This window comes from Empidonax traillii, unplaced genomic scaffold (assembly GCF_003031625.1).
Source record: "Empidonax traillii isolate 1590-97213 ecotype Southwest subspecies unplaced genomic scaffold, ASM303162v1 scaffold63:size2014119, whole genome shotgun sequence".
Lineage (NCBI taxonomy): Eukaryota > Metazoa > Chordata > Aves > Passeriformes > Tyrannidae > Empidonax > Empidonax traillii.
In genome coordinates, this window is record NW_020955256.1 from 447,000 (window position 1) to 463,763 (window position 16,764).

Genomic DNA, 16,764 nt, shown 5'->3' on the forward strand with positions numbered 1-16,764 from the left:
CAATATCTTCAGCTATTACCTTATCCATGGTGATGCCTTTCTGATGAATTCTCTTAAAAGCAAAAATTTAATGACATATGGAACACGGACAGATACCTGAAATGTTGTAACAAAGACTAACCCTTCAGTTTTGCTACAGGTACTAAATAGCAGCAATCTCCTATTTCCATTTTAGCGCATTGCAAATGACACAAAGGTCTCAAGGTCTCTTTTCTGAATCATTCCTCTGTTTTTCAAAACCTTGGAGCCTCTTATTTCTGCTTCTGCTTCAACTTTCATTCCCATCTTAAAACTAGTAGAAAAATTCAGATCATTGTGCACACAGCCCTTCTTCATCCACGATGTTTTATTCATCTGATTATAAAATTTAAAAGGCTTTTTTCAGTGCAAGTATCTTCAAAGGTTGTCTTGAATTACCACTGTTTATCCTGACTATCTTTGTATCTCCAAGTATTTTAAATGTTGCCTATTTTCTCTTTACATACATTGAAGATTCTCCTGTACAACTAATGAAGAAAAAAAGTACATATCCTGAACCAAACATTTATACCTGCATCTTTGTTTGAAAATAAAATCTTTGAGGTTATTCAGACTTTCAAACATTTTGATCAGGCAATATATATGGAATAACATGATAAAACCAGACCTGAGGGATAGAAATTGCAGAAAGAAAGTCCATGCTGCTGATGATAATGCATTGCATTAAAAATGAACTTCACAATAAAAGACATAACTACTAGATGTGGAAACTGCTTTTCACTTCTAGTGTAGGGTATTCATATGAACTCTTGTGCACTTTCACATACATGAAACAATTCTGAAACAGTATTTGCAAGCTAGTTCAGATTCCAGGGGGAGTATAGGTGTATTCACGTAGCGCTTCAACTGACGTGTAAAATCCTAAATTAAACAACCCTGCTGCAGAAGTTTAGAAGGACGAACACAACTGACAAAATCATCATTTGCATTTATCAGAATTACGTGGGTAGGGACTTGTTGCTTGGAATTTTTATAATTCAGATTTGTCTCCTCAAAACAAAAGATTCTCCCTAATTATTCAGTATTGGCCTACATGCATATTACTGGGCTTCACGAAGACATTGCTGAAGATGAAACATGCATGCTAGGAAGTGCGTGAACAGGAGACGATGTATCACAGAAAAGAACTTTGCGAACAACAGCAATATGTATTGCACTTCTCATGTAACTATTTTAGAGTGTCCTCTATTCTATTATGCTTTCTGAAAAGGCAGACAATTATTAATCCTACAAATATGCTGCAATTGCTTTTGACATGTGCTTCCTTAGCCATAGAAGAATGCAAGAAGAAATCAATGAGAAAAAATTGCTGGGTAGAGTGAAATTGCCTTAGGGATCTTGTTTTATGTAATAAAATAGCCTAGGAATTCTATTTATAAGGAAGATGTGGTATTTATATGTATTCATTTTTCAGGGAACTCTTGCAGTCTGCAGCATTAAAATTTCACCTGTCTTAGAAGGGAACACATCTTTAGTGAAATCTTGATGTGCTATACTAACAGAACAGTAAGTATGGTGTAAAGGAGGTGAAATAACCCCAGATTTGTGCTACCTTTACAAGGCTATAAAATTTACTTTGAATACACTGAGTTTGAGTACTCACAGACCAGAGCTTCAGATTAGGGGATCGGAATGAAGAACAACAAAAACATCAATTATGACAGCTTATTCCTAAGACCATTTGAATTGCCGCCTAAACCTCAGTATAGCTTAGCGTGCTCTCAAGAGTCAGGTTCCCTAGAAAAGCATTATCAAAAAACAATCTCTGGAAGTACATTCTTCTTCTTGCTCATGCTAGAAATGAATAAGCTCAAAGGGAAAAGACCAACATAGGCTCTGTCTCCACTATCCATAATCTCCCATCTCACCCTATTCCAAGAGATGGGTCAACTGATATTGCACGCTGCAAAAAATTTATACTATTGCGGAGTAAAAGGTGGGATGAAGTTTCACATTGGTCAGTTATCATCCTACTGAAAGATATTGCTAGGAAATGTTTCGCATGGCAGCTGAGCTATACGTAGAGAAATCAAGGCTGACTTCTTAATAAACAAGTAGTATAGTCCCATTTGAAGACCTATTCTAATTTGGTTTTAATTCCAAAGTTCTTTAATATGTAGTAAATGATATGCTAGTATAATACAAAACAAGACAAAAATGTTTTATTCATAGAGCTTTTTTATGTCTTGTTTACCACAGCTTTTCCTGTACCCAGTCCACTTGGTACGACATGTACTGCCTTCTATGTTTTGTTGCTGTTTTCTAGTATTAAATATATTCAAATTTTATAGCTGAGCAATAGAAGTTAGTAACATAGGTCTGATGCGCAGTAATGAAGGTAGAACTGTGTATAATGGTAACACCTTAGTAAATCAATTAATATGTTTATGGCTAATGATAAAAAATATGAAAGACTAGACAAGTCAGCAGTACCACAACATGGCTATAAGTGAGGATTATTCATAATCATTGAAAGGATATCTGCATGCTATTTTTCAGTCAAATTATCTCTCTCTTCTTCTTCTATTTTTTGTCTGTAAGCCTGAATAGATACCAATGCCTGATTGCAGAGGGGACATATGGGGATTTGATCATAGTCCTTACATGTTTGGGTCTGCCTCCCACAGTTATCTCTCTGACTAATGGAATATTTATTTATTTAGCTTCAGTCCCTGGTGGCCAGCTTATTCTCTATTTGGTTTCTTCAACCTCTCCTTTTCTAAAATGGCTGCTGAAAACCCTTTTCATTTACTGTCTTGACTAGCTCTTGAAAACCTGTCCTTCCTCCCTCCCTTGAATCATCTCACCAGATAATCAAAATCCTCATCTACTGTAGTTGTTAAGGGTAGTTGTTAGCTACCCTTATACACTAATTCAGACCTGAACAATCAATTTGTTCTGTGCAGTAAGCAAATATTTCTCTACAACGGCTTTTGGGTGAACAACAAACTGTTGATGTTAGATTTAACTTCTGTTGTAAGTAATGTGAACGTTACAGAGACAGACGTTCAAATACCACAAAAGATATTCTATATGACCAAAATACAGCTTAGAGAATGACACAGATATTCACAGAGAATCTCCAGGTTCACATTACCTTCCTTATTTCTTTGTTTACCGCCTTCAACAAGGAATGTATCTCTAATCTAAGGCTGTACAGACGAGTATTGCAAGACATCTTTTGCAACTTTAATTTGGATGGACAATAAGGATGTTCTTCATCTTGTGCCTTTGTTTGAGCTTGTAAATCATTCCATAAACTCACAAGGGAATGTCGAGCTCAGAAATGGATGTTTCTGGATTCCATAAAAATTAGTGGAAGGCCTTCACACTAAAAAAAGGCCAGGTTTTGTCCAGGAAAAACGACATCATAGTTTAATAATAGAAAACACTCAAAGTGACTACATAAAATGGAGTAAAAATAAATAGCTTTCCTAGCTGTCTTGGTGTCCTTGCAGGCAGATCTTTACCTTCAGCCAGCTTTATCACCAGTAGCTTACTTCAGTGCTAGGACCCACACCACAACAAGTCTTCTGTGACAAAACTTCCTTGAGGTTAACATTTGTCAGGGTACAAAGAAAGATTCAAAGGCACATATTTCCACCCTGTTCCATTATAGATTCTGAGGAACGGCCTTAATCTTACCAAAATTTGGCTTACAGACCAAATTCCTGCTTCTCATTTCAGCCTCAGTGAATTGTACCCCATAATGTTCCAGATGTCACATAATTCAAAACAAAGGGTGAGGTTAAACTCAAGTCTGCAATCTGATCACTAGCAAGCACAGCACAGAGTCTGTAAAAGGAAACAGAGCAGTTGCCTAAACTAGGCAATATATCAATCCTTTACGCTACGTACACTTTATTTACAGAGAATTTGCAGATTCAGAATGATGATGAATGAAGCTGCAAAACACAGTATGACTTTCATCACTTACAGCAGAGAGCAGAATAAAACTTACTTGTGACTTTATCTTTTTTAACCAATCCCTAATAGTTAATCCAGAGGCATTCCTTTTTGTTTATTCAGTTTTGTTTCTTATTACTCTTCCAGATTCTGCTTCAGTTTATTGCCCTATGTCTGCTCAGTGAATTTGGTTAGTACTCTGTTTTACATGCACCACTGCATGGATAGAGAGGAAGTTTTACCAAGGTCAACAGATGCTGACCTACTCAAAGAAGACAAGTTATTGCGATTTCCTAGTTCAGCAAACTACTATTCTTCCGTGGTATCAGTTTGAACAATATTGAAACCGCAATAAAAAGTGCATTTTCCACAAGAAAGAGAAATATAAATATAGATATTTTCTCTTCTGTCCTAGTCTTCATGGAATTCAGCAAAAGTGTCAACCATGGAAAGAGTCACAGAGTACAACCATCAGTTAGTCACTCTGACCTAACATTTAACAGGTTCTTTTATATATAGATTTGTCTCTATGTATATCTATTTCCCGCAGACCTTGATTCTTGCAAAGCACTTACTGTTTCTTCTGCCAAAAAATCACTGGTCCCTATGACCTGATCTCTTAGGAAAAACATTTTCAAGGGTCATCTGATTTTTATTTCCATAAATCCACCATTAGTTGTGCATTCTCCTTGCTTAAAAGCAACTTTTATGAATAAAAAAGAATATTTTTATATTTCCTTTCATCACATATCTTAACACACACAAGCAATGTCACTTCAGTGTCACAAACTGGCTACTCTATCTCTCTTTTTTTTCTATAAAGAAAATATTAATATGATAATGAATGGTTGCTTAAGATCCCATTCCATTTTGCTGAATGCTAGGAGAAGAAAGTCAAAGTGCATTTGGATTTTCATTTGCACAGTTCAATTTCTTACTGTAACTACTCAGCAACTTAAACCAAATAAAGCAAAGAATTATGGAATGGACATATTCTACATGATGAAGTCATCATTCCTAAGCCACAGTGCTATATTTAAATTGTTTATCGAGCTACAGTATCCCACTCTGGCACGAAGGGCAATTCAGAGTCACTGATGGAAAAGAAGAAAAAAACAACCACATTTCTCCCCTTACCTTAGCATTGTACAGTATCAATTAGTTCCCGCACTTCTAGAAAGAAAATATGCTTTCTTACCCCACAGCCTATTCCGTTGCCTGGTTCACACACTATTTTCCTCAACCCTGGTTCAGGAAGCAGGCCTGCTCCACAGCTGGGTGTTGGACACAGCACTCCTCCCATCTGCAGCACACATTCCTCAGCCCCATAGCGCTGGTAGCGGTTGTACTGCAACACAACAGAGTGGCGTTAAACTTCTATCAGCGCACAACATAAAACTCAAAAAATTTGAGCTTGACTCTAGTCCATATAATTGAGTGAATTGTCCCAGTGTCTCACATTCTAAGTTCAGGTTATTCGTCAAAAGTGTAAAACTTCACAGTGTCATTAAATGGGGTCTCCCTCCACTCCAGCTCACATCATACACATCGTTTTCTGTCACTGAATGACAGTTGTCATTTTCACCACCAGAAAACTGTGTGGGATATTAAACCCAAGAAAACAGCAGACTTGTCCTGTAAGTAACCTCAAGCACCCTTATATTTCTATTAAATATTATTGTAAACATCTTAAAAATAGTCCAACGGGTAACTGATAAATGCTGTATACAGAATGAAAAGAACACACAAAAAAATCTTCAAGGATCTATAGCTAGAAGTACAGTGTAATGTTTTAGAGCTAAAGGGCTGTAAAAAAACTTGCCTAGTCAACTTTGTTTTAAAAGTAAGCTGATCATTAAGCTGATGATTAAACAAAATAAGATTATGAAACAAAATAATTCTCTGATATACATTTATTTCAATGCTATGTATATTTTTTCCAGGGTCTGCCCTGGAAATTCCCTTTTTTTTTTTCACTTTTCATCTAATTACATTCTAATAGCCTAAAAGGCCGTGGAAATGCCTTCATTTTAATGAACGATGGAGACACTGACACACAACAATATTAAGTAACATGCTCAGCTTACACTCACTGGAAAAAATGCCTGTTCTAAAATGATTGATGCCACTGCAATAACTTTCCCATGTCTAATTTACCCTGCTTTCACCCAGAGATAAGTTGAGCAAGTACAAATCCTGCTGCGTCCATGTAAATCACATCCACTCTAGGGTTCAGTGTTGGTGTAGTTCCACACTAGTGGCTGTATAATCACTGTAAAGCAGGTTTCAGGTTTGCCTATAAGTCTAGTCTACTGTGGAGGGAAACAAATGAAAGCACTTGGTTCTAACAGCCCCAAAGAAAACAGGCAAATCCAAAAGGCCAAAGAGGAAGGGAGTAGGCAAGAATTTTCTCTGAGAGAAGACTTCATGGTGTGCTAAAGGAACAAAACAGAGCTTTATGTTTAAAGCATTCATGACAGTATTTACTGTTTCATAAGCTTTTATCCTCTAACTGCTTATGAAAATCTTGTACCCTTTTTTCTGGAGGGACAACAAACAAAAAATTATTTCTCCAATCCACACTCCTCTCCAAAGAAATCCCACAAGGAAAATGGAAACATCTCTACACATAGCCTACAAAGAAGAATTTTCAATTACAAAGATGGCTCTAATACATATTTTCCAGGTACATTTAACAAGATTCTTCTCCAAATGTTGCCATAACATGTCCTGTTACACTGTCTTTTAAAAAATAATATGAAGTTCTTAAAAGACTATAATATATAGACACAAACTCTTCCATCACAGAAAAACAAATTACCAACCTTAAAGTATCCACCTTTTTCAATTAACAAAAAATCAAAACAAAATTCCTCTCAAAAGAAAAGCAAAATCTAAAAGGAGAAAAAGACTTCAAAATATCACTCAGTGTACAAATGACAGTCAAAAATTATGAATAAAGAATCTTGGATTTGGAAAATAATAGTATTTTGAGAAAGGTACAAGACATGTCTGCAAAGTCTCCTTGAATGTGGGGGCTCAAGAAGTCAACTGGTGTTTTTCTATGTTATTATTATACTTGACCCTAGAGAAATGGCATAAATATTTAATGTTGGATGCCCTGAATTTTCAACAGTTTGTAATCCTTGCACTAAATACCTGCTGAGTGTTCTGAGTTGTTCTGATGGCCTTGAACAGAAATACATGTAACCACAGCTGCAAAACTCTCTGTTGACCTAATTTTTCTTTAGGAGACAGACTGGACCTGAAGGTTAAGAGGGAACTTCGTGCTGGATGTGGGATTGTTAACAGCTTCTCATTATGAAGGCAAACACCAGTGACACTGTAGTTGAGATTCTGCCAGCATTCCCATTAAAAATTCTCAGCTAAAAAAAAGATTATGCTTTCCAGCCCTTAACTTAGCATGAAAGGCCATGGAGAGACAGATTCCTCCCATCTCCTGTCTGGTTTTTTTTGGATACACAAAAGTGGAAGTTAGGTAAAATGAGAATCAATTTGTCTTGTTAGAGAAAGATACAGAAAGGAAATTCCCAGTTTACCTACTGGCATGAGGGACAAAGTTATTGTATTGTGTCCAACAGATTAGACATTTTAAACTGGTTCAGCATAGGACTCATGCTAAATCAGGATGGCATTTTCACCAGTGATTTTCACACTATAAAAGCAAAAAAAAGGTCCAATGTGAAGACAGAAAAAATTCTACTAAATGTATTTGCACGTCTTGACATCTAGTTACCAGCCTTTTTCTAACTTCAAAGTCCATATGCACTCATAACATGTCATTTTCCAATTTCTTTTTATCTTGTGTCTTGCTGAATTAAAACCCAGCAATGGACTGAAACACACAGTACCAGAACATATACATGTTTGTTGTACTTGCTACACAATTAGACACTACATACGCAGATTTATATTCTTTATTCAGTGGCCTGAAACAAAATTGCTCGCTTTATACTAAGGGTACATTATAAAAGACTTGTAAAGGACCAAAACACTTAATAATAAATTATTATTTGCATATAGTGACAGATTATAGATATTAGAGGCATTTTTCATATATACCACAGCCATAGATATCACATTGAACTGACCTAATCAATATGCACTAAGCAACTTATTTTTCAAGAGTCCTTAAATGTCTTTGGAGCCCATGATCTACTTCTGATGACATGTCTGGATAAGATATTTAAGGATATTACATCACTGGTTTACATGCTTCTTACTGGAGACCTAAAGTAGGAGTCATTTAATTTAGTTTGGATTTCTGCAGTGATGATGCACTGGTTGCATAGACTTTTATAATTAACAGGAGAGAGAGGATGCGATTCATCTTTTCTCTTTTTGATTTGTACATCAGCATGAGAAGAACTGAGCCCTGAAGTGTCCTGCTCTATTAACAATAAAGAGAGATCAGACACCTTGCTAGATAATGACATCTGAAATTAGGTGACTCTCACAATTGCTGCTTCAGTTCCAACAATTCTGATCCTAACTCATCTGGCATAAGCTATCCTTAAAACCAAGGTCTATGTATCTAAACAGCTTGGACTATGAACCACCTCACAGAATTTTAGGTCTTCAAAAATTAAACATCTACCCTAAACAAGTCATAATGAATATGACTCCAAATGAATAAGAAATAAGATCCCAATAAGGGACTTTATCCTGACTTACATATGACATCTAAGATAGGTAGGATGAATCACTGTGGAAATGCCATAGTCAAAGCTGAGAAAACTAACTTAGGCTAGATATCTACCAGGTAAGGAGCTGTTATTAAAAGATTAATCTAACTCTTTTGTACATTCAAAGTATTTCACAGCATCTATTACTCAATTTTTATCAATGTGCCTCCCATTTAGAGATGCACTCATAATGTGCAAAATGGTTTTGCACACTATGAGGAAGAAAAATATCTCCAATTATTTTTAGGAAAAAACTCTCACAAAGTATAATACATGGGTAACTTGATGGAACTGGCATTCATGGCACCTGATTTCATTCCTGGCAGCAGCACAGCCTTCCTGTGGCTTTCACGTAAGTCACTTAATCTACGCTTCTCATCAGATCCCCATTTGTAAAGAGGAAGAATGATACTTGCTGATTTCACTGTAATGTTAAGAGGCAAAATCCATTAATAGTCATGAGAACATCAAATGCTATGGTAATGAGCAGGATAAAATTACACAGAAATCACCAGCCGTCTGCTGCTGCTAGAAAGCAGCTTTTGAGCAAAGCATGTCAGGCATTTATGTGCTACTATAATAAGGTCCTCAGAAATACAGGTAGGCAAATAGTTGCTGGATTCACCAAATAACCATATTTTACAATGCTTATTTGAAAAAAGAAAAACCTCAAACAACTTCAAAAATATGGTTTATTCTAAATTGCTGGTGCTAAGAGAGCAAAAGGTATATGAACAAGGTAGTTGTAAAACATTGTTTTTTCTCTAAAAACTGCATCCCACTGCAAATCTTCCCCAAAATTTGTGAATCGCCCCAGTTAGTCCATGCCTATACTTTTCAGGAAATAAAATTTCGAGTGGAAAAAACTCCCCACTCTACTTGTGGTATTTCGACCATATAATGAACTTCTCTTGTGCAGTCTTTGCCTGTGAAGACCTGTCAGGGTCTTTAGATTATAAATTATAGTATGACACAGACACAGAGACTGGATAATGGTAAGTGTTTATTCCTTGTTCTTCACTTTCCAGAATGGAATGGTTTCCCTCGAGTCTTGGAACAGTACTGGGTTTTAAACCAATGGAAATTCAATTAGTTGATGTTGTTAATCAAGGATAATATAATGAAATTATTGGACTGACACAGGAATAATAGGTTTAACTGGATTGCAGTCTTTTCACTTCCATTGAGATTCAGATACTGAAACAAAACTGAAATGCACCTGGATGCACAAAACTCCTGCAAAATACACTTTGTGAACACAAAAGCATTCCTTGTCATATCATTTAATTTGCAAATTTTACTTTAACATCATGAACTCATAGAATGATTTGTGTTGGAAGAGACCATAAAAGATCATCTATCCCAACTCCTCTGTCACAGCAAGCAGGTCTTGAGCTACCTTAATTTTGCTTTTACACTTTGGGTACAATTTTCTTTACTTACTTTTTTTCTCTTCACACCTAAAAGCATCTGTTGATTAGGAGCCTCACAGAAAACTTTGGGCAAAAATTTAACAGTAGATGTAAAGCCAAAATTTCTAATCTCTGAAATGTAATTCAATTACTTGTTTCTTTTAACTGCATGTAACAGTCTCAGAGGAAAGAAAATCTACTTTCTGTAGTCAGATTGTTTTTACTGCTCCTATAAATCAAATAACCATCTGTGTGTTTCAAAATTAGATTGTGGAGGCTATTAGTCCATAATGTAGACTAAGCACTTTATTTATATGTATTACACACACACAAAAACTCCAAGAATTAGTTCCATAATGTAATTAGGCAACTTACAGTACAAAACCCTTAGTACCCTGTGGACTAGTAAAAATACTTGCAAAAGTGTCACATAAAATATGGATTAAAAACTGATGGACTGACATGGCTCTCCCTGGAGCACCCTTAATTTATTTTTCCTGAGTTACTGGGCTCCTTTGCTGGCCAGTGGTCAGATTGGAAGAGCAAGTTCAGAGCATCAGCTCGCTCTTGTTCCCACAAGAGTACCACAAAGGACACCAGAAAGAGAATCACCTCTAAAAGGCTGGAATTTGCCTGACTGGAGAGTCATAGAAAATTCAGTAAGGCAATCATCTGAAGAAAATATTTCGGTAAGAAACTCCTAACTGGACCAATGCACCACAATTCACAGACAAAATTAAACTGGAGTAGGGAAGGGGGCAAAAAGAAAAAAAGACTGCAGCTTGCAGAATGATATGAAGGCAAGCACAGGGTGAGGAGTATGAAAAAATACAGAAGAGAGGACACTGGAGCAGGTTGTATTGGAAATCAAACTGAATATATGAAAGGCAATGTGATGCAGCGAAGAAAGTGGACCTAGCACTGTATTTACAAATCACTGGAAGTTTGTGGTCTTCCAGCAGGTATTTGAGGGATCAGTCTGAACAGAATGAATGCTAGAGATAAACATTCAGTTACTTCGGACCCTTGTGGAGCTCAACTCCACATTCCTCTTCCCCCTACAAGTAACAACCATCAAGGCTGTAACTGATGCAAGGAATCTCTTCAGCTGACGCTGTTGCAAATTGTGGAACCAAGATTCACTGCAGTAGATACTGGCTCCCAGAAATTCCAATTCTTGGGTCACAAGAAGGAATATATGCATATTCCATGAAAGCAGATCAAAGCAATCCAAGGGATGGAAGCAGTCCTAACTTCTACATGCAGCTGAGATCCTGAACACTGGGGTTCAAATCTTCCCTCTGAATTTAGTAAAACTGGGTGGAAGAGAAATTTGAGTTCTACTAAAAATGACATATTTTTTTGTTTCAACAGAAAAAATATCCTTTAAATTAGTTTTGATCACAACTACCTTCTCTTTTCTTTCCCTTAGTTCTTTATTTTAGCTGTTGAACCAAAAATAAATTACTTTTACTTGTCTAGTGCATGGACAACAACTTAAAAAAAGAGTAAGAAAGTAGAGATATTTTCCTTATGACAAGAACTTTAAGAATAAATTTCTAATAATTCAGGAGAGACAAAACTGAGGAACTCACATGGATCCCACTTACTTCTGAAGTCAGGGAAAAAACTGGTTAGGAGACATTCAGGGCAGCTCTAACATAGGAAGAAAAGAGAGGCGTATCAGTATTCGTAAGGAATTGAGAGACTGTAAAGTTTGTTGTGCAGTTGCATCTACAATAAAAAGGTGCTGTGTAGTGGGTTTCTGTTCCTGGGTTTTGGTAGGGGGGTGAGGGGGTGGCGCTACAGGGGTGGCTTCGGATAAAAGCTGATGGAAGCTTCCCCTGTCTGGTGGAGCCAATGCCAGCCAGCTCCAGGATGGGCTTCCCACAGCTGGCCAAGGCCAAGCCAATCAGGACTGATAGCAATGCCTCTGTGATAACATATTTAAGAACAGAAAGGTATCATGCAGAAAGAATTCCAGCCAGGGAAGAGCAGAGTGACAACATCAGAACAACAAAATCAGGGCAGAAGGAGGGGCAGGAGGTGCTCCAGGCACCAGAGCTGTGGCTCCTGCAGCCCCTGGTGCAGACCATGGTGGGGTATATGTGCCCCTGCAGCCCATGGAGGTCCATCGAGGTGAAGAGACCCACTTGCAGCCCACGGAGGAGCCCATGGTGGAGCAGGTGGATATCTGAAGGAGACTGTGACCCCATGGGAGGCCCAAGATGGAGCAGGGTCCTGCCAGAGACCCGCAGTCCATGGAGAGAGGAGCCCAAGCTGGAGCAGGCTTTTCCCTGGTAAGACTTGTGGCCCCTGTGGGGCACCCACGGTGGAACAGCTCATTTGTGAAGGACTGCACCTCATGGAGGGATGGACTCATGCCCGAGAGATCTGTGAAGGACTGTCTCCCATGAGAGGGACTCCACAGGAGCAGGGGAAGGGCTTCTCTCCCTGAGCAGCAGTAGAAACAACATCTGACCATGACCCCCATTCCCTGTTCCCCTGCACTGCTGGATGGGAGGAGGGAGAACACGGAAGGAGGAGGGATGATGGGGGGAAGGTGTTTCTAAGATTATTTTACTTCTCACTCTTTTGCTCTGATCCTGTTAGTAATAAATTTAAGTAATATTCCCACTTTGAGTCTGTTTTGCCCGTGTAGGTAATCAGTAAGTGACATCTCCCAGTTCTTATATCAACTCATGAATCCTTCTCTGTTTTTATTTCTCTCCTCTGTCCAGTTGCAGAGGGGAGTGAAAGAGTGGCTTTAGTGGGTACCTGGCAGCCAAACAGGGTCAACCCACTACATAGTATAAAGAGGATCAAGAGTTGAATGCAGTAGCTCAGTTTTAGAGAGAGAATGATGGGCTGGTGATGAGAGATCCAAAAGGTGGGCCAAGTGAAATGGAGAGAAATCAGATCATCAGACAAGTGGAAAAAACTGAGAGATGTGTGTAGGTATCAGTCACACTGAGTAGTAGCTGAAGCCAGGGGATTGGGTGGGAAGCAGCAGAGCTGTAAGGAAGTCTACTTGTGAAAACATAGAATTGAGAATAGTAACAAAATAGCTCTGGTTTAGTAATTATGAACTGGAGAAATTATTCAGTGAAAATCTATTCTGTTCTTTAACTGATGTGAAGTATTGAGATGTAGCTTATACTTTCTCCAAGGATAGTTATCAAAAAATCTTGACCCTCAAATGCTTCAGAAGCACTTTGTTGATCATATTTGACAGTTTCCTGCATTAAACTCAGCTAATTAATTAGAATTGTCACATGACATTACTTTTGCCTGAATGGGTAAATATATATCAATTACTTTAAGACTAACTTTATGTTAATATTCTGTAGCACACACTTGAAAAAAAAATTCCTTCAGCAAATATTGCAAGCATAAAAATAACCAACCTTGTCACACACACATATTGTATACAAAATCCGTGAAAACCTCAATTAATGTTAAATGGTCTCTGTCCACACTGTGTGCTACCAATACTGAATTTTCATATCTCCTGAAGTTACAGCTCACAGCTAAAACTAGCACAGCCCGACATCACCATTGAAGAGCATGGGGCTGTGCATCTGCAGAATTCCAAAACAGGATATTCCTTTGCGTAAGTTTTCCCTAGCTGGCAAGGAAATGGGGGAGGGGCCTGGGGGGTGAGGGAGCATCCCTATTCAGGCTTGCTCAGATTCCAGGGATATAAACATACACTATAAGCTCACAACACTAATAAAGAAAAAGTGAGCAGTGATATGAGTTGCAGTAGCAGCTGATAGGAGAGATCTGTTAAAATTGATCATTCTCCTGTCAAAATATCAAGGAACTGGCCAATACATTCTGCAAAGTTGTCAGAGCAGATGATATAGCAGAGAAGTGCAGCTATACATTACTTAACAGCTTCTTTTCCTGCCACTAGCATGTCATCTGCTTCATCTGTGCTGTGACCTGTTGGGGGCACTCAGGTAACAGCAGCAAATTGCTTGCTCCTGTGTTACTGGTTTTCCCTTCCAGCCTTCAGATGTAGCTGCTATTTTATTCATGAATTGCAATATTACATTTAAACAATTAAACAAGATTTTTTTTTTTTATCACTTTAGGGACAAGAGGGAAGGTTCTCAGAGAGTCATTAGGGAGACTCCATAACAGTTCACTGCAAGTCATCTTGCTATGTTGATATATTATAGCATTTAGGTTTGAATTAAAGTGTTCTCTCTGTTGTCTATGGCATTGGCTTGTTGAATTACCTGCCTTCCACTGCATTTGGACAGAGTCCGTATTTAGTGCATCTTTAGCATATTTTTGTAAGTAGTTTGTACTATCTCTGCTTGTAGTACCATTTACATTTACTTGCAGAGACAGTCAGCCTGACAGCAAATGGCTACTGCAGGAGGCTAACTCTTGTACATTGTGCTATTTCTCAATAGCTTCTGACTTAATAAATCTGTCATCCCAATCCCGAGTGTATCTCAGGTACTTCTGAAATAAAGCAGTTAGCCACTAGGTTGGGCTGCATTCATTATGCTATGAGGAAAAAGATGGATTATGAACAGTGAAATCAAACTGCAAGGGAAAGCTCAGCAGAGCTAAGGGCAATTAGAAAGCTTCAGGCTTTACTCTTCCTAGGACTGCATGTCCAGCAGACTTTGTCTTCTACAGGCCCTTATGGACTGGGAGAGTCTGTAAAAAGGGGGTCCAAAAGAAAGCAGTTAAAGCTGCTTCTAGAGATCTTTCCTAGCTCAGACTCTCTGGCACCTTCTCAAAGAGTCAAGTATCAAGTGGCGTAGCAATCCGTTGCTAAATCTATTTGTGTTGCATATTAATTTCTCTGGAAGCTGGTTTTATGTGGTAAGTTAGGTATCCATAATGGTTATCATGTACCAGGCAATCTTGCACTCTTCTATTTCACTACACAGACTATGATTACATCTTCCTATAAAACCATCTTTCTGCCACCAACTAAACCTTAAAAGATAGGTTTTCCAGCTAGAATGAGTTTCCCCCTAACATACATTCCCTGAGGGAATAGAAGACATAAAAAATTTACATGTCCAGGAGATTACCAAGAAGTTTTACTATTAGAACAAGTGTTTTATTACTATACAACTCCTTTTAGGAAATAATAATCAGCAACTCTTTACACTTCCAGTTAAACATAAAGCCTTTTTTTCTCAGCATTAGTTTTTCATCAATGCTTACACTTATTTAAATATATTTCAGTTAGAGAGGCAGACATGTTTTCAAGTGGTTTGATCCTGAAAACCACTCAAAACCTTTCTCTCGTAATGACATCAACAAACATTATATATGGTAAGAACTTACAGGAAACAAATATTCGGTGAACAAAAGGTAGAGACCAGTGGTTTTTGCTTGATTTTAATTTGACTGAAATTTGGTTGATAAAGGTAAGAGAGTTGATGAAGCAGACTAAGGCATTTATCTTGCTGCTGCCTGGCATTTCAATTAAGTATCTAGTGTGATGCAAAATTAACACGCCATATATTTAGGGTATGAAAACTTAGCTATCTGGCACATCTAAAATATAACTGTAAATTGGCACTAATTATTAAGCAGATGTAATTCTAAAAAATTCCTGAAGGTTTTAATTCTTGGCATTATGCCATCTTAAAATTTTTATCAGTGACTTGGAAGGAAAGTAAGAACACAGAACATCAGTGATAAAGCTTGTAACAATTTGGGAAGATGAAGTAATGAACATGTAGCATGGATCATTAAGTTCATAGAGTTCATGGTGCAGGAATATCTGAACTGCTGGCAAACTGGGTTTAGGCAAACAAATTACTTTCCAGCACAGTCACATGTAAAGTTATTTTTCTAGGAACACACTATTGCCACAGTGTCACAGACTGAGATTTCTGTCTGGGAAGCAGTGTCATTGCTTCTGAGCTGAATCTGAGCTGTGCCCATATATGTCCAAAAGCACTAAGACAACTCTTAGGTGAATGAATAGAAATATCTAGAAGAGAAATCATATTTCTTATTGGGCAGCCACTGATTTAACTGGAATCCACAAGTTTCATTGAGAATTCCACTTCAAACCCAAAGATTCTTTCCTTCTGTCTGAAATACGTTTAGCTGACAGTCTGACTGACAAACAAAATTCCTTTTGTGTTTCAGCAATTTTTTTTAGTCCTGATCCAGGGCCATGGGACTTATTCCGAGCTGCAATTCATAGGCTGAGGTAACATTTTATTATGATGATAACCTATTGCCTTGTGACAGACAGAGGGAATTGGAAATGCAAAGGACCTGGACACTGAGGAATGGGAGATATCCAACACAAAAAACATGCTAGTGGTGGGAGAGTGGTGGAAGAAAAGAAGCTGGGAATTTTTTCTTTCACTACTGAGAGGTATAATAGGATCTAAAGTCTGCAAGTGATTTGTAAACAAAGAATGGATGTTTTTCTAGGCAATATACTCCAGTTTAAACAAGAATTAATCCAAGAAAGTCATGTAATGTGTATTCTAAAGGAGATCAGAACAGATTATCACAATAGTACATTCTGCTTTTATAATCTGGCCTTAAACACATAAGCACTTTAAAAATAAATCAAGATTGGACATGAAGCAGGAATATGCCCCTATTATTCTTTAGCTGTTCCTTGGAGTGGAAGAAAATATATGATGTTTTATAATACTGAAATTGTAAGCAGTCTGAATAAACCAGGGTTTAATTAT

At 37.6% G+C, this 16,764-nt stretch overlaps 1 protein-coding gene across 4 annotated transcripts in view; it reads right to left on the minus strand.

Moving 5' to 3' along the window:
• Positions 1 to 16,764, minus strand: part of PRKN (parkin RBR E3 ubiquitin protein ligase) — a 721,078-nt gene that overhangs the window by 105,192 nt on the left and 599,122 nt on the right. For all 4 annotated transcript variants that reach the window (XM_027880020.1, XM_027880017.1, XM_027880018.1 and 1 more), the window contains exon 9: positions 5,144 to 5,293. In XM_027880020.1, the coding sequence (XP_027735821.1) occupies positions 5,144 to 5,293 (150 nt within the window). The remainder of the gene's footprint in view (positions 1 to 5,143; positions 5,294 to 16,764) is intronic.